This window comes from Helianthus annuus, chromosome 8 (genome assembly GCF_002127325.2).
Source record: "Helianthus annuus cultivar XRQ/B chromosome 8, HanXRQr2.0-SUNRISE, whole genome shotgun sequence".
Classification (NCBI taxonomy): Eukaryota; Viridiplantae; Streptophyta; class Magnoliopsida; order Asterales; family Asteraceae; genus Helianthus; species Helianthus annuus.
This window is the reverse complement of record NC_035440.2, coordinates 159,085,629-159,105,059: the sequence shown is the minus strand read 5'-3', so window position 1 is coordinate 159,105,059 and position 19,431 is coordinate 159,085,629. Positions and strand designations below refer to the sequence as shown.

The 19,431-nt window shown below is 37.9% G+C and overlaps 1 protein-coding gene across 1 annotated transcript; it reads right to left on the bottom strand.

Annotated features, from left to right (window-relative positions):
- Window positions 1-282: 282 nt before the first annotated feature.
- Window positions 283-1,724, bottom strand: LOC110895507 (leucine-rich repeat extensin-like protein 3). Its single transcript, XM_022142833.1, has 2 exons — window positions 897-1,724; window positions 283-807 (listed from the first exon to the last, which is right to left on the bottom strand). Exons 1-2 carry the CDS (start codon window positions 1,722-1,724, stop codon window positions 283-285), a joined length of 1,353 nt encoding a protein of 450 aa, XP_021998525.1.
- Window positions 1,725-19,431: the final 17,707 nt, after the last annotated feature.

Genomic DNA, 19,431 nt, shown 5'->3' with positions numbered 1-19,431 from the left:
ATGTAATCATCACAATCATAGCACAAACAAGTAAAATAACAACGTATTTAATGAGAACATGACAATTGATTTCAATAATCATCGACCACAAATGTTGTTACATGTTTTACAAAAGCATCGTATCAAATGGGAACACAGGGTCACACTACGCTTGTCCAAAATGTCTATCAATCTACCAAAAGTCACACAATCAAAAAGGTGGTCTCCAAAAGGCTTCACTAGCTCAGCTTAATAGTGGTGCTCTCATCAAAAGCAAGCTACCTACATAAAACCAAAAACCGGCTATGCTGATTGTGGTGGAGGAGGAGGTGGAGGAACAAAAAGCAAGCTGTGCACATGCGCAAGCTCTTCCTCAAGATCATAAACATGATGCAACAGATAGCTGATCTGCTGCTCAACAATAAGAAATCGAGTATCAAACTCTGGAAATGGAGTAAGCGGTGCAGGAGGATGTGAAAATGGGGACGGTGATGAACGAGGGGGAACAAAAGTAGGTCGACACGGACATGGCAAAGGTTGCGGTGTCATCTCAAGCTCTAAAATCCTGCGACTCATGATCTCATACTGGAGCTGCAAGGATAGGAGTAACTCATCCCGTGTATAACCAGTAAAGTGTGAGGGATGGTAGGGATCAGAAATTGGCATGGTGTACGGTGGGAACCATCTGAGTGGCTCATCAAGTGGCGAAGAAGTAAAATGAGCATAAGGTGCAGACTGAGGTACGTGTGGGTAAGCTGCTGAAACATGAGGGTCCTGGCTAGGCTGCTGGCTAGAAGTGCCTTCCCCTGGATGGGGTGCGGGTATATCCTACAAGAAAACAATAGGCAGGTCGACACGGTGTACATCAGACTCCTAGAGTGCCCTCCCAGTGGAGTGTCTGGGTGAAAATGAGCAACATCGGCGGGTGCAGGTGCTAGTGGGGGAGTGACTGGCTCAATAATAGGAGGGTCAGCGGGTGCAGGAACTGGATCTGGTATGAGGAGTGCAATGTCAGGTAAGCCAAATGGAATAGGGTCATGATCAGGCAAAGGCTCAGGAGCAAGTATCGGCTCAGGATCAGCAGGGGCAGCATCGGGCTGATCATCAGGAACAAAGTCAGGCTCAAGTCCAGGCTTAAAGTCATGTGGAGGAGATGGTGCAGCTGACATGGTCGTATCGTCATCAGAATCAGTGGCATAACATCGCAGTCCAACTACCTGTAAAGCGGAAGAAGTCACAGACTCAAAGGAATCTGAGACGGAGTGTAAACTAGAGTCAGAAGAAATCTCAATAACAGGAATCTCCAGAAGTGGAATATCAAAAACCTCCTCATCGAGCTCTCCATCGCCATGAGCATTATCGGGAGGACCATCAACAAACAGATCAAAATCATCACCAAAAAGATCATCGAATGGCCAATCCTCAGGAGGGATGACCACTAAGGGAACAGGAGCGAGGATCGGTGCCACAATATGCTCGCCATCGGGGTAACCGATGATAAGATGATCGTGAACTGGAATGGGAATAACAAAAAGATCCTCGTCTAGGATACCATCAGCAAGCGGTAGATCATCGCCAAAATCGGGTAGCGCGAATGGATGGAAATCGTCGTCGTCAGCGGACATCAGCTCTGGGTCACTCTCTGTATCGGAAGTAAAGATCTCTGGCTCAGGGACTATCTCATCTTCAGAAACAATAGCCATGGGGTCATCAGTGTCAGACAATCCACTCTCTGAAGACGACATACCGCCTGTAACATAACAATCATAACATATGCACATGTATTAACTACTAACATTAAGCATGCAACCAATGATAATGTAATCATGTAATCATGTATCCTTCCTAGTCTCCTAGACTAAACTACCTAGTCTCCCAGACTAAACCATCTAGTCTCCCAGACTGAACCTCCCAGTCTCCCAGACTGTACCACCTAGTCTCCCAGACTAAACCACCTAGTCTCCCAGACTAAACCTCCCAGTCTTTCAGACTGAACCACCCAGTCTCTCAGACTGAACTACCAACATAAACCTTGAAATGTGTTTTGTGTCTTTTCGTTTGTAAAAATGTTTGTTTTCCCTGGATCTGGGGGTTTCGTATATGCAATGAAAACATGTTGTAAAAACATTTTCGTGAGAGCCCTAATGATTGTAGTCTAGACTCGAGAAGGAATCGTAGTTCGCTACAATCGAAGCTCTGATACCAAACTATCACACCCTGACTTTTGCGGAAGTGTGATTATGTGTGACTTGCTTAATATCATTGCATTCAATCATAATAACTATATGATAAAACCATAGATGGTCATCCATTAATTAAGTTTAAAAACATCACAAACATCATGGTTTGAAACATAGAATTCAAATTCAAATTTTACAAACCATACGAATTGTTTAGAGTTTCCTAAGGACTCATCAAAAGACTCTAAATAAAACCAAGATTTGGAAGAGGTGTCTTGTCTAGGATAGGACACCTTAACCAAACCCCAAGACTATGGATGACATCTCTTATTCTTAACACACTTGAATCTTCCGAACGCCCGCCAGATCCACATTTTAATTCCCTAAAATACATGTAGTTTGAAAACATCAACAAAAGTTGAGCGAGTTCATGGGTTTGTTTGTGTGCGTGAATAAACCTTTGAAATCATTGTAAATATGTATCTATGTTTGTAACCAGGTATGAAAGCAAAAACAAGGATACATATCAATTAATGGTTTGCAAGGCCATTAACATGTGTGCAACGACGTAGGAAGGCTCAAACCTAGCAGATTTTGTACCGGGCCTCCGGCTATAAGACATAGTCACCTCATGGGCCAAACCCCGGTCCACATGGGTGTGGGCTTGCTACACCCAAATAGATCTATCACTCATGTCCCTCCGTCCTAACACGAGGATTAATGGTCTTAGGTGTGCGCCTACCCATTCACATGATCTAATATGCAATCCTTAGCTAAACATACCAACTATAATTGTTTGTAAACATTTTGTAACATGTACTTCACCCCCGAAGTTACAAAACAAAACAATTTAAAGAAAAAGGGGTCATGAACTCACAGTCTTGCGTTCTTCGTAACACCGTAACTCAAAGCTCCTCCTGGCGTATACGACTACCTACAACGTACTAGTGTCTATTAGACGAACGGGTCGTGCCTTGATTTAGTATTAGTTATTGTCTTTGAGTTACGTTCTTTGTATCTTTGATATTATTCCATGTTATATAATTATTTGTTAAAATAAGGGTAAATTACACTTTTCGTGCTTTATTTTTGTATCAAATTGCAGTGCATGACCTTTAACTTCAATAATTACAGTCACAATCCTTTATTTGTAAAACCCACTACATTCTACGTCCTTTAGCATTAACCTGGTTAAAATTTTTAGTTAAGTCTGGTCATGTATCTTACACATAAGGGTAAGTTAGTAATTTTACTCATTTATTAAAAATACATTTAATAAATAAAACAAAAAGAATTCTAAATACATAAAGCCTCTCCCTCTCAACTATTCGTATCCCTCTCTAACTTCAACCAATCTTCACCATTACCAGCTGTGACCACCACCACCGGCCACCAAAAAACACCCCATCGTCGATTGAATCATGTACGACCATGTCTAATCAAAAACCAAATGAATACCATGAATCATATGAACAATAACCAGATTATGTACGGACGTACGGTTTGTGTAGACCTTAAAGGTGATTATTCCAATCATATGAATAAAATCCAACAAAACCATTATTTCTCTGTTTGAAAGAAAAAATTGTTATGAGTCAAAACGTCACTGGCATAAACAAATTATTAAAAAAGATAATTAAAAAGAATTCCAAAAATGTAATCCTAATAAACAACCATGTTAATGAACAACTAGTTCACAGGTTTCTATAACATGCAAAACGCACTAAAGTTTATTCTCTGATCAAGGAAAACAAATCTTAAAAACTTGAAAGTATTTTTTTTTATCTAAAGTGAAACAAAAAAAAAACCTCAGGAGACCCATTACAAAATTGGGGGTTGGAGAGGTGGTTCCACTCATACTTTTTGGAGGTTGCTCCACTGTATTCGTCAACGGATTTCAAGGTGATGTAAAATTGGGGGTTTTGTTGAAATTAGGGCACGGGGCACGTAGCTTTGCCGCAATGAAAGAGCACAATATGTATATTGTTAAAGAACCAGGGCTGATTGAAAAGGGGATTGCAGCGGCGGCGGTGGTGGTGCAGCGGCAGGGGTGGTGTAGGGATTGCAGCGGCGGAGGTGGTGGTAGGGGCAGGTAGTTGTGGTGACATGTGGTTGGGGTGGTGTAGGTTGGTGGTGATGGGTGGCTGCTAGGAGGGAGAGGAGAACTGAGGAAGAAAGAAAAACAAGAATTCTGGTTAGTTATACATATATAAAGGTCTTAGATATTATTTTTGTGGTGTTTATTAAATAAAATTTTAAGTAAATTGGTAATTAGTAAAAAGACTAAATTACCCTTAAGTGACTAAAGTTAACACAAAATTTTAAACAAGTTAGTGCTAAAGGACGTAGGGTGTAGTAGGTTTTACAAATAAATGATTGTGACTGTAATTATTGAAGTTAAAGGTTATCCGCTGCAATTCGATACAAACATAAAGGGCGAAAAATGTAATTTACCCTTAAAATAATAAATATTTTAACTTAAATTATATTTACTAAATTTTGGAATAATTGTTAAAACAATATATATTAACTTAATACTTTTCAAGTGTTTATACATGTATATTCTTCCCAAGGATGGGTGTACTCGTATTCTTGTATTTGTATATTTTTGCCATGTATTGTGTGACAACTGGCACCAAACCGGTAACTTCCGTACACTTTAATTATTATTTAATAACTACAATTATGTGCTTAATTGTCAGCAATGTCTGAACACATGTTAAACAAGTGAATTCATGCACGTTGTATACTACAAAATATTGCTTTATGCATAAACGAGAGCGTTGCGTCAAAAATACTAAGTAAACTCACCGGTAAGACACAATGTGTCAACAGAACTGCAGAAAGCAGTCAGACATTAGAATGGAGGCCTAGGTGTAGGTCCTACGACAAGAATACATTAAAACCCAAGAATACATATAAGGGTTTAATTTATAGACATTGCGAAAGCAAAAATAAGCACTAAAAGCACCCGAAACACACTTTAAGAGCAGAACTAATTACGACAAAACTGCGAAACGAACGTTGATGGCCGCCCGGATAATATTTAATCCCACAAATATTCTGTTATGATTAAAATTTAATTTTAATCAGGTTCGTGTTGAAAAAAAAATAAGTTAAAACGCTTAAAAACCTTATTTTTTTTTCATGTTTAAGCGCGTACCGTGTGTTCCTACGCGACACAGTGCTTACACTGCAAAACGCAGACAACGCAGAAAACCTAGGAATATGCTAGGAATATTCCAGGATTATGCTAGGAATATTCCAGGAATATGCCAGGAATATGCTAGGAATATGCCATATGGAATGTCTATAAATACCTTGAGATGGCACATTAGACAATTCACCACCCAACACCATAAAACTACTCTCTCCCCTCCCTCAAAACTTTCGGCCAAACACCCCTTGATCATCCATCATATTTTTCGATTTTTTGTTCTTCACATTCCAACATCATACAAGTGTCAAGTGTCACGCATAAGAAGGCTTGGTACACTCGGAGATCGAAGGACCTCATCCTCTAGCTTTTATCCACTTCATTTGCGCTTAGATTCCTCCCTAGCCTCGAGCTAGTGGTATGTTACTTAATACACCTTCTTGAACTATTTTGAAGTGGTTAATGTGATGTGTAATGATTAAAACTCGAAATCTTACAAAATGGTTCATTAAAGTCTACTAAAAACATGAAAAACGATGGTTAAAAGCTCACTAGTTGTGTAAATGTTGTAGTAATTGAAATTTGTGATTATTTAGACCCGATCTATGTTGTGGTAGCTCGGATCATCGTTTAACCCGGTTTGGTCATGATCATGAATCATGACATAAGGTTGTTTTGAATGAAACAAGGGTTAAAGGGTGAAGCTCTACCACATACGAATCATGAACTTGTGTAAAAGCGTTTTACTTGTGAAATAGTGTTTAAAACTAGCCGATCTATGTATCTACAAGTGGTATTTTCAAAAGACCAAGCGTCAAAAGAAATCACATGTTCTAAACCGGATCTTACACAAACAAAAGTGATTTTTGTGAACAAACAAGTGTGTGGACACTTGTGTAACAAAAGTTTTTAGCAAAGAAATAATTTTCGTAAAAACTGACTAGAAGTTGTGAAACTTCATATTCTTTAAAAATAAGGTTTTTAAGAAATCAAACTTATTTATAAAGATAACAAGACTTACTAAATGTGCTAGTAAGTTACTACACAATTTTGGTAAGTATTCAAGTTCATGAAATGGGGAAAATTAGTGATTGTTGTTGATAATTATTGTTGATAATTGTTGTTGATGATTGTTGACGATTTAAAAGAAAATAAACACATGTTTTGAAAACATGGGAAACCTCCATTTTTAGGGGAAACTCTGTCAAAATTTTTATAAATCTTGACACTTAGAAAAATATAAGTTTTTGAGAAACTTATTCTCTAAAAATGTATTTAAGAGTATTACCAAGGTTTCCCTAATTTTTGGTGATAAGAAATGAGGATTTCTTCAAGCATAAAAAGGGATATAAGTATGCATTTTTGAAAGAAAAATATATATATTATTTATCACCAACTTTTGTGCTAAGTGTATACCATATGTGTTATACATGCTAGCGTATTAAGACGTAAAAAATACACTAAATACTTATGAGGAGTATAAACATGAAGATACACATACAATATACTAGACACATAATTCGGGTGCAAAGTACAAAACACAAAAGACTTATATTTATTTGTGAGAAAATAATATAAGTAAGACATTTAGTTAAAAATATAAAATATTTTTAACACAAGAAAATATACACAAAAGTGAGTGACTGAACTTATGCGACGCAAGTCTAGTGACTAACGATAAGAAAACGCGTATAGGTTACGACGTTAACTAAGCAAATCCGGTGAAGTTTACGACGCAAGGAACGCAAAGTTGTGAGTTCATGCTCCCCCTTTTCTTTAACTGTTTTTGTTTTACACTTCGGGGGTGAAATACATGTTACAAATTTGACAATGTTTACATATGTTATGATGGGTACAAAAACATTCAAGTGAAACATTCTAGACCATGTCTCGAATAGGGTACCATAAGCACCATTAATCAACGTATACATTCAGACCGCGGAACAAAAGGTTAGATCTAATGGGTTTCAGGCAACCCCACTCTTGGCCTACTTCTACCAATGAGTGCTTCTGTGTCTCAGTCAAGTCGACAAAAATGCCTAGGTTTGGTGGCTTCCTATGTCGTGACATATGTTAGTGGCCTTGTAAACCACTAGCAAAACTCACACATTCAAACAGTCATAGTACCCAGTTATACATACGTTTTACGAGTTACATTCAAACATTCATTCATTCTACCAGTTTTATACTATGTTTTCATTCAAGGATATTAAACATTCAAAAACAATCACTGCATGAATTCACACCAACATTATGTTGATGTTTTTCCAAAACTCACATGTATTTCAGGTAACTAAAGGTGGATGTGCGCGTGGTCCTACGCATGCTCGTGGATGTCGCTTTGTTTATCGTTAAATAAAGTTGTAACTTTTAAGACAATATTCTATCATGTGTTGTAAACACTTGACTTATGTTTTCGGTAATGTAATGTTTAAAGTTATTTTCGAGCATATAGTATGTTTACCTTTCGTATGCAATGAGAACCTTTCATGATCACACCTCGTGCTTCCGCCGCAGAAAGGGGTGTGACAGATTGGTATCAGAGCTGCGATTGTAGTGAACCAGGATTCTTTCTCGAGTCTAGTCTACAATCTCTAGGATCCTATCACGAAAACAAATTTTCAAAAAGTTTTCATTGCGTAAAACGTCCCGCGACATCCACTGCCTGAAAGTATTTACATGAGTCTAGAAAAGACACTACGAGACTTAGGGTGCACAGAAGTAGCACTTGTCTTTAACTAAGAAATTACTTGCAATTATGTGCGATAATTTGCTTGTACTAGAAGTAGAATGTCACAAGTATATGTGACTTTACCTGAAAACAATGACTTAACTGAAGGAAGAAATACGAGGATGAAACGAACTGTGCGGACTGTGCAAGGAGTTACGTAATTATGGATGCATACATAATTATGGAATTCAGTGCACAGAAACCACAGCAAGTCTTGTCACGTGTAGATTCCCTCAGTACAAGAAAAGGGTCAAACGTGAGCACCCTTCCCCCAGCCTAATAAATACTCGGTGGAGTAATAATTTAGGGTATAAAGACAAAAACCGCCAACATTTATCTATTTATACATGCTTGCTGCTGTATGAATTGATTTAAATAGCGGATTGTTTGATGTCACTTATGTGGGTATATGTCATACTACCACTGTCTAGTAAGACGATATCAAACAAATGTCTAAACCCTATTGGGTCGTGTTCTGTCAGAACATGGCACCCAGAAGAGCTGTGAATGCTCGTGATCAACCTCCTCCTCCCCCACTTCCAAGAACTGCTGAAGAGCTAAACGCCCTACTGGAGGAAAGAATCTCCGCAGCTATCGCCCAGTACGAGGCGAACCGTACTGAACAAATTGGAGGACCAAGCAATGCAAGACGTAATGGGAATGGAGATTCATCTGGAGGAGACGCAGCTCAGGGCTGCACTTTCAAGCAGTTTCTCGACTGCAAACCGCTGAACTTCGACGGCACTGGAGGTGCAGTGGCGTTCGTACTCTGGACAGAAAAGACCGAGACGCATGCTGAGTCGTCTGGTGACAAGAAAAGGAACGCACGCGAGGATCCTAACGTGGTCACCGGTACGTTTCTCGTTAACAATCACTTTGCATCCATATTATTCGACACTGGAGCCGATTATAGTTTCATGTCCGTGGAATTTAAACGTACGCTTGGAATAGAATCTAGTAGATTAGAAATTCCTTATTCCATAGAACTAGCCAATGGTAAACTTGTTGAATCGGGCGAAGTTGTTAGAGGCTGCAGACTAGAACTTGGTGAGCGAAAATTTAGCATCGACCTCTTACCTATCCAATTAGGTAGCTTCGATGTAGTAGTCGGCATGGACTGGTTATCCAAGAACAAAGCTGAAGTCATTTGTCATGAGAAAATCATTCGCATCCCTTTGGCGAATGATGAAACCCTCATCGTACATGGAGAAAGACGAGACGCGCCTCTGCGAATCATCAGCTGCATGAAAGCACAGAAGTGCTTAAGGAAAGGATGTGTCGCTTTCCTGGCACATGTTGTAGATAAAAAGGATGTGGAGCCGAAACTCGAAGACATTCCTGTGGTAAAGGAATTCCCTGATGTTTTTTTTTCCCGAAGATCTACCAGGACTACCTCCGCAACGACAAGCCAAATTCCGTATAGACTTGGTTCCAGGAGCCGCTCCTGTAGCCAAGGCCCCCCTATCGACTTGCACCATCCGAAATGCAAGAATTATCCACACAACTCCAGAAGTTGTTGGATAAAGGATTCATAAGGCCAAGCTTCTCGCCCTGGGGAGCCCCAGTATTGTTCGTGAAGAAGAAGGATGGAACTCTGCGAATGTGCGTCGATTACAGAGAACTGAACAAACTCACTATCAAGAATCGGTACCCACTACCGAGGATTGATGACTTATTTGATCAGTTGCAAGGATCAAGCTACTATTCCAAGATCGACCTTCGATCTGGATACCATCAGTTAAGGATACAAGAAGAAAGCGTACCAAAGACTGCATTCAGAACACGCTATGGACATTACGAGTTTCTTGTGATGCCATTCGGGCTGACGAATGCACCAGCGGTCTTTATGGATCTGATGAACCGCGTATGCAAACCATATCTTGATAAATTCGTGATTGTATTTATCGACGATATCCTGATCTACTCTCGGACGAAAGAAGAGCATGAGCAACACCTCAGGACCATTCTAGAGCTACTGAAGAAAGAGAAACTGTATGCAAAGTTCTCAAAGTGCGAATTCTGGATTCGCGAAGTACAATTTCTTGGTCACGTGGTGAATGAGAAGGGCATTCACGTAGACCCGTCCAAGATTGAAGCCATAAAGAATTGGGAAGCTCCCAAAACCCCGACTGAGGTTCGCCAATTTTTGGGCTTAGCGGGCTACTATAGGAGATTCATCGAGAATTTCTCAAAAATAGCTCAGCCGCTAACTGCCCTTACGCAGAAAGACAAGAAGTATGACTGGGGTGTTAAGCAAGAAGAAGCTTTTCAACTACTCAAAAACAAGCTATGCGATGCACCGATATTGTCACTACCCGAAGGCTCAGAAGACTTCGTGGTATACTGTGACGCCTCGCGACAAGGACTAGGTTGCGTGCTCATGCAACGCCACAAGGTTATCGCTTACGCTTCAAGGCAATTGAAGGTTCACGAAAGAAACTATACCACTCACGACCTGGAGCTGGGCGCAGTGGTATTCGCCTTGAAAATCTGGCGACACTATCTATATGATACTCGATGTACAATCTTCACAGATCACAAAAGCCTGCAACACATATTTGATCAGAAGGAATTGAATATGCGCCAGCGGCGATGGGTCGAGCTGCTAAATGATTACGACTGTGAGATTAAGTACCACCCAGGAAAGGCAAACGTTGTAGCGGACGCGTTGAGCCGAAAGGAAAGAGTTAAGACCCTAAGAGTTCGAGCGTTAGAAATGACCATTCGAACGAACCTCACTTCACGTATTCGTGACGCACAACAAGAAGCCCTTAAGGTGGAAAACCGCAAAGCTGAATACCTCCGAGGTGGATTGAAGTACATGGCGCCAAATGAAGAGGGAGCCTTATACTTTAAAAAGCGTATTTGGGTTCCGCTCTATGGTGGCCTACGAGAAGTCATCCTTAATGAAGCCCACAAATCGAGATATTCGATCCACCCAGGATCGGACAAGATGTATCAAGACTTGAAAGAGTACTATTGGTGGCCGAGACTCAAAAGCGATGTTGCTGTCTATGTTGGAAAATGCCTAACCTGTGCTAAGGTTAAGGCCGAATATCAAAAACCGTCCGGTCTACTACAACAACCAGAGATTCCCGTATGGAAGTGGGAACAAATCTCGATGGACTTCATAACGAAATTACCCAGGACCCCGAGAAGGCACGACATGATATGGGTAATAATTGATCGGTTGACGAAATCTGCGCATTTCCTACCAATCCGAGAAAAGGATAGCACTGGAAAGCTTGCAGAAATATACTTAAGAGAAATTGTGGCACGTCACGGAGTGCCTATCTCAATCATTTCAGACAGAGATGGACGCTTTGTCTCAAGAATCTGGCAATCATTTCAGGAAGCCTTTGGATCTTAGTTAGATCTAAGCACGACATTCCATCCGCAAACAGACGGCCAGAGCGAACGGACTATACAAACGTTAGAAGATATGCTTCGCGCATGTGTCATGGATCTAGGCGGCAGCTGGGATACTCACCTACCCTTAGTTGAGTTTTCCTACAATAACAGTTATCATACAAGCATAAAGGCCGCGCCGTTCGAAGCTCTCTATGGCCGCAAGTGTCGATCGCCCTTATGTTGGGCAGATGCCGGAGATAAACGTATGGTTGGTCCTGAACTCGTTCAAGAGATAACCGACAAGATTGCGCAGATCCGAGAGCGCATTAAGGCGGCTCGAGATCGACAAAAGAGCTACGCTGATCCGAAAAGAAAATCAGTAGAATTCGAGGTGGGAGACAAAGTGTTGTTAAAGGTCTCACCTTGGAAGGGCGTAGTCAGATTTGGAAAGCGTGGAAAGCTGAATCCACGATACATCGGACCATTCAGAATATTGAAAAGAATTGGTACCGTGGCATACAAGTTGGAGTTACCGGAAGAACTTAATGGAGTACATGATACGTTTCATGTATCCAACCTGAAGAAGAGTCCAACACAAGAAAACGTGATCATCCCAATGGATGAAGTGCATATTAATGAAGCCCTCCGATTTACAGAACAACCCGTTGAGGTTACCGACTGGAAGGTCAACAAGACCAGAAGGAGCAGTGTGAAGCTTGTCAAAGTACGTTGGAACTCTAAGCACGGACCCGAGTACACGTGGGAACGTGAAGACCAGTTCAAAGAAAAGTATCCCCACCTATTCAAAGAGACTCCTGCAAGGGTTAGTCCATCCTGAATTTCGGGACGAAATTCTTTTAACGGGGGGAGATTGTGACAACTGGCACCAAACCGGTAACTTCCGTACACTTTAATTATTATTTAATAACTACAATTATGTGCTTAATTGTCAGCAATGTCTGAACACATGTTAAACAAGTGAATTCATGCACGTTGTATACTACAAAATATTGCTTTATGCATAAACGAGAGCGTTGCGTCAAAAATACTAAGTAAACTCACCGGTAAGACACAATGTGTCAACAGAACTGCAGAAAGCAGTCAGACATTAGAATGGAGGCCTAGGTGTAGGTCCTACGACAAGAATACATTAAAACCCAAGAATACATATAAGGGTTTAATTTATAGACATTGCGAAAGCAAAAATAAGCACTAAAAGCACCCGAAACACACTTTAAGAGCAGAACTAATTACGACAAAACTGCGAAACGAACGTTGATGGCCGCCCAGATAATATTTAATCCCACAAATATTCTGTTATGATTAAAATTTAATTTTAATCAGGTTCGTGTTGAAAAAAACTAAGTTAAAACGCTTAAAAACGTTATTTTTTTTTCATGTTTAAGCGCGTACCGTGTGTTCTTACGCGACACAGTGCTTACACTGCAAAACGCAGACAACGCAGAAAACCTAGGAATATGCTAGGAATATTAGAGGAATATGCTAGGAATATTCCAGGAATATGCTAGGAATATGCCATATGGAATGTCTATAAATACCTTGAGATGGCACATTAGACAATTCACCACCCAACACCATAAAACTACTCTCTCCCCTCCCTCAAAACTTTCGGCCAAACACCCCTTGATCATCCATCATAGTTTTCTATTTTTTGTTCTTCACATTCCAACATCATACAAGTGTCAAGTGTCACGCATAAGAAGGCTTGGTACACTCGGAGATCGAAGGACCTCATCCTCTAGCTTTTATCCACTTCATTTGCGCTTAGATTCCTCCCTAGCCTCGAGCTAGTGGTATGTTACTTAATACACCTTCTTGAACTATTTTGAAGTGGTTAATGTGATGTGTAATGATTAAAACTCAAAATCTTACAAAATGGTTCATTAAAGTCTACTAAAAACATGAAAAACGATGGTTAAAAGCTCACTAGTTGTGTAAATGTTGTAGTAATTGAAATTTGTGATTATTTAGACCCGATCTATGTTGTGGTAGCTCGGATCATCGTTTAACCCGGTTTGGTCGTGATCATGAATCATGACATAAGGTTGTTTTGAATGAAACAAGGGTTAAAGGGTGAAGCTCTACCACATACGAATCATGAACTTGTGTAAAAGCGTTTTACTTGTGAAATAGTGTTTAAAACTAGCCGATCTATGTATCTACAAGTGGTATTTTCAAAAGACCAAGCGTCAAAAGAAATCACATGTTCTAAACCGGATCTTACACAAACAAAAGTGATTTTTGTGAACAAACAAGTGTGTGGACACTTGTGTAACAAAAGTTTTTAGCAAAGAAATAATTTTCGTAAAAACTGACTAGAAGTTGTGAAACTTCATATTCTTTAAAAATAAGGTTTTTAAGAAATCAAACTTATTTATAAAGATAACAAGACTTACTAAATGTGCTAGTAAGTTACTACACAATTTTGGTAAGTATTCAAGTTCATGAAATGGGGAAAATTAGTGATTGTTGTTGATAATTATTGTTGATAATTGTTGTTGATGATTGTTGACGATTTAAAAGAAAATAAACACATGTTTTGAAAACATGGGAAACCTCCATTTTTAGGGGAAACTCTGTCAAAATTTTTATAAATCTTGACACTTAGAAAAATATAAGTTTTTGAGAAACTTATTCCCTAAAAATGTATTTAAGAGTATTACCAAGGTTTCCCTAATTTTTGGTGATAAGAAATGAGGATTTCTTCAAGCATAAAAAGGGATATAAGTATGCATTTTTGAAAGAAAAATATATATATTATTTATCACCAACTTTTGTGGTAAGTGTATACCATATGTGTTATACATGCTAGCGTATTAAGACGTAAAAAAATACACTAAATACTCATGAGGAGTATAAACATGAAGATACACATACAATATACTAGACACATAATTCGGGTGCAAAGTACAAAACACAAAAGACTTATATTTATTTGTGAGAAAATAATATAAGTAAGACATTTAGTTAAAAATATAAAATATTTTTAACACAAGAAAATATACACAAAAGTGAGTGACTGAACTTATGCGACGCAAATCTAGTGACTAACGATAAGAAAACGCGTATAGGTTACGACGTTAATTAAGCAAATCCGGTGAAGTTTACGACGCAAGGAACGCAAAGTTGTGAGTTCATGCTCCCCCTTTTCTTTAACTGTTTTTGTTTTACACTTCGGGGGTGAAATACATGTTACAAATTTGACAATGTTTACATATGTTATGATGGGTACAAAAACATTCAAGTGAAACATTCTAGACCATGTCTCGAATAGGGTACCATAAGCACCATTAATCAACGTATACATTCAGACCGCGGAACAAAAGGTTAGATCTAATGGGTTTCAGGCAACCCCACTCTTGGCCTACTTCTACCAATGAGTGCTTCTGTGTCTCAGTCAAGTCGACAAAAATGCCTAGGTTTGGTGGCTTCCTATGTCGTGACATATGTTAGTGGCCTTGCAAACCACTAGCAAAACTCACACATTCAAACAGTCATAGTACCCAGTTATACATACGTTTTACGAGTTACATTCAAACATTCATTCATTCTACCAGTTTTATACTATGTTTTCATTCAAGGATATTAAACATTCAAAAACAATCACTGCATGAATTCACACCAACATTATGTTGATGTTTTTCCAAAACTCACATGTATTTCAGGTAACTAAAGGTGGATGTGCGCGTGGTCCTACGCATGCTCGTGGATGTCGCTTTGTTTATCGTTAAATAAAGTTGTAACTTTTAAGACAATATGCTATCATGTGTTGTAAACACTTGACTTATGTTTTCGGTAATGTAATGTTTAAAGTTATTTTCGAGCATATAGTATGTTTACCTTTCGTATGCAATGAGAACCTTTCATGATCACACCTCGTGCTTCCGCCGCAGAAAGGGGTGTGACATATTGCGGTCGTATTCCAGTGTGTATTTATACGTACGAGAATATGTATTTTTATTGTATTCACTAAGTATTCTTATACTTAATTTCGTATTAATTTTTCCAGAACATTATCCTTAATAAAGGTTCACCATATCCTTAATAGAAGTTCACCAATATATATTCCTAAAATATATATTGTAATAAATATTATTTAGAAAAAGTATTTATAATTTTTCTTTGGCAAAAATATTTGTGTTTTCTCATAAGTTCCAAAAATAATATATTTTCAAGTCTAAATTGGAAAGTAAATATAAACTTATTTTTCTCCAAAAATGATTCATTTCATATTTATTTGAGAAAATATGTCTTTCACCCCAAAATATTGTATTTCATGTGTGTTTAAGAAAATATATATTTCTTTCAAAAATAATTTATCTTCTAAAAGTTTCAAGAAAAATATATGTTTATGCTTGCCAAAAATAATATATTTTCCCTTGTAAAAATATGATATATTCTTGCAATAATTGTAAAAATCACATTTTCGTTTCCTTGGTGTCCAAAATATTATCTACCAAAATATACTTGTGAATAAATTTTCGGGAATATTTTGTAAGTTATAATATTCTTGGTTCGGTTTCACCAATATTTGGTGTAAATGTGTATATTTATTCCTTGGAATTTTGGTAATATTTTGGATTGTAATTTTTGGTATTTTAGTGAGTTATATTATTTCAAGTCCTAAAATAATATAACTAATACACATAATATACAAATAATCACACCTATGGTGACTTCTAAATATATATTTTCCTAAATACATATTTAGTCACTTTTATTTATAAAAACCAACCTCCAATATTTATACTTTTATAACAAAAATTATGGCAAACTTTATGTGAAAAATTCATGGTTTAAAATACACATATTTATTTGGAAATATTTTCTAAGTGTTTAATTTTTAGGAAAATTTTTCCATATTTTCCCCTAAAATGGAGGTTTCCATGATTTCAAGCATATCATTTTCTTTTGTAAAAATCAACACAATCAATCCACAATCAATAATAAACAACCTTTACTTACCAATTTGACAAAAATAAGCATACTCCAATACTTCATGAACTTGAATATTTGTAAAAATTTGTAGAGACTTACTAGTGTTATTAGTAAGCCTTGTTACCTTCTAAAGTGTGATTGATTCTTTGAAAACTTCATTTTTAAAGAATATGGATCTTTACAACTTATGATCATATTTTCTAAAAATGTTTCTTCATGGATTTTTCTTGTTACACATATACTTCTACACTTGTTTAACCTTTAAAAATAGGGTTTATTTATGTAAGAACCAAGATTTAATAAAACTTATATTTTTAACTTGGTTTCTTGAGAAATCATCCATGAAATTTTAGATCTACATGATTAACAACTTACTTTGATCGTTATTTTTCAAGAAAACCACATATTTCAAGTTCATGCTTCTCATGAGGATGATCCATTTACTTCTATCATGTTCATCCTCTCATCTTGCTAGATTATGTTTTTAACCATGATCTAGCAAGATCATATGATGATCAACATTATTTTCACAAACAAACAATGATCAACAAGTATATCAACACATAAACAACTTAGTTTCTTCATTAATCATGCTTATGTTCAAGTTTACTTCTTGTGGTTCTTAGTGTTCTTCATGATTAACAATATGAATATTCTTTTAACCACTTAAAATGGAAGTAAAATAGAAAGATCAAGGTTCTTACCACTAGCTCAAGACTAGGGATGATCAAGAGAAGAAAACAAGTGGATAAAAGCAAATGAACAAGGTCCTTCAACTTCTACAAGCTCCTAGCTCCTTTGTGCACCTTCTAACACCCTTGTAAGTGTGTGGATTGAATGGAAATGAGGTGATGATGATGGTATGGTGGTGGTGGTTCTCGACCGAGACCAAAAAGGAGAAGAAGAGAAAGTTGAAGTGTGTTATGATGAATGAGAATGGTAAGTTAGGGTCTTGTGGTTTATAACATAATCTTTCCAACATGTGCTTATCCATCGTGTTTTATGTCTCTAAATGTTTAAACAAGATCTATTAAACAATTGAACAAATTCATGGCCGGTCCACCCATCCAAACCGTCTCCGGGGCGGGGGGGGGGGGTGTTTTGTTGGGTGGTGATGGTAAGTTAAAGAATCTAGTTAGATTTCAAGTGCATGTTTAGGAATTTTAGTTAGTAGGTGTTTATATAATGTGTTATGATGTTCGGGGATCATAACTAGCTTGGTAATGTTAAAACAGTGCTTCTAGTGAAAATTTGGTGTTTCGGGTAGTGTCCGGTTGTTCGGTTGGTTACCTGTTCGTTAAGGTGCTAAACTATGCACTTTAGTGTGCGTTATGTACCCTTTTGTGACACTTTTGATTCCCGACACTTAGGAAAGCATTCAGGACCATTTAACCATATTTCTGCATGATATTAGTGTGTTTAAATGCTGAAAATTGCTTAATTTTGCTGAATTCAGCACTTTATGTGAGTTTTAGGAAAGCATTCAGGACCATTTAACCATATTTCTGCATGATATTAGTGTGTTTAAATGCTGAAAATTGCTGAATTTTGCTGAATTTTGCTGAATTCAGCACTTTATGTGAGTTTTAGGCACTTTACGGCACTTAAACTATCTCTAAAAAGGCAGTTTTGTGATCCTTACTTTCATACACACTATACTAGTGTAAGACTTGATTTCTCGCTCATTCTGTGTATCAACACCTTTTCTGTTTATGTACTGAACTCCGGCATCATACTTCTGATTTATCTAATAACTGTGCTAACTATGTTTCGTGCATCATTTTAGTCAAATAAGCTTTCATGCAATAATGATATGACATTAAGCAATATGTGATGCACATGTATGTATATGGCAATAATCAGTAAGCAGTTAATTGTGATTTAGCACAGTCATTAAGCACTAATTATGGTTTAATAATTGTACGGATACCTGGATTTTTGGCAGTTGTCACAGGATCGCTGAATCACTCGGATGACCGACTCATTTGACAGCCTAATATCACGCATATCGATGTCACATCATTGCATAGGACACCAGTAAATGATCATGGGTTACAACCCTGGATTGTTTTGTGTATGCTCTTGTGCACTGTTCATACGGTTAATGGAAATCAGGAATACGTTCCAATGAGATCATAACAGATGAACTACCAAAACTTTCCGATCAATATCTTACCTGGAGGGTTTCCAATCTGTGTCCCACCAAGATCATGCCCGTGAACACCACATCCACGTTCCTGGCCATCATTTTGGTTAGCATTACGCTATTCCAAGGCAGTATTAACGTGTTGGGTTATGAGTCGTGCCAACTCTTCTGGTGTTGCAGGTAGTCCAATACACTGTCTTGCTTTTGGCGGCATTTTCGTCGTTTCTATTATTTACAACAATAATAATCACATGAGACGATAACCCAAAAATAATTCAATCATTAAATGTTAGTGGACCAAACATTGCGCATGTATAATATCCACATATTAATGAGAAAAATTTTTAAACCAAAAATAGATCATTTGATATTATCATAGAAATTAATAATGTAGGATCGTGTTTTGACCTAATTGAGTCGTTCAGAGAAGTTTTCGCTAATTACAGGTGCGGAAAACAAGTAATCAACGTAGGAATAGCATGCAAATCACTTTAAACACCTTTTGTATAGAAATATAACAGTTTACAATCAAGATTCGATCCGGCAGCACCTCGGTACGAATTTCATCAACAGATACAATAAGATTCGCTCCAAGGACTATATATAGGAGATCAGGTCCGCTCCAAGGAACCATGTCCGTATAAGCGGACCCCTTTGGACACATAAGCGAACCCAATTTTTGACATAAAAGCGAATCTCTCATGTCCCTAAAAGCGAACCTGACACTAAACTCTCATACAATATTCAATTTTCTCGTAACACGCGCCCTGATCTAACACTCTAAAACTATGACTCGATCCAAGACGAAATCAACAGATGTAGTGCACCAACAGACTCCCCCTCAGATGTTGATGGAGTCGTCCATCGAGTCTCCACACTGTTATGTCTTCACACCTTCAGTCTTGATCAGTCATTGGGCTTCTCACTC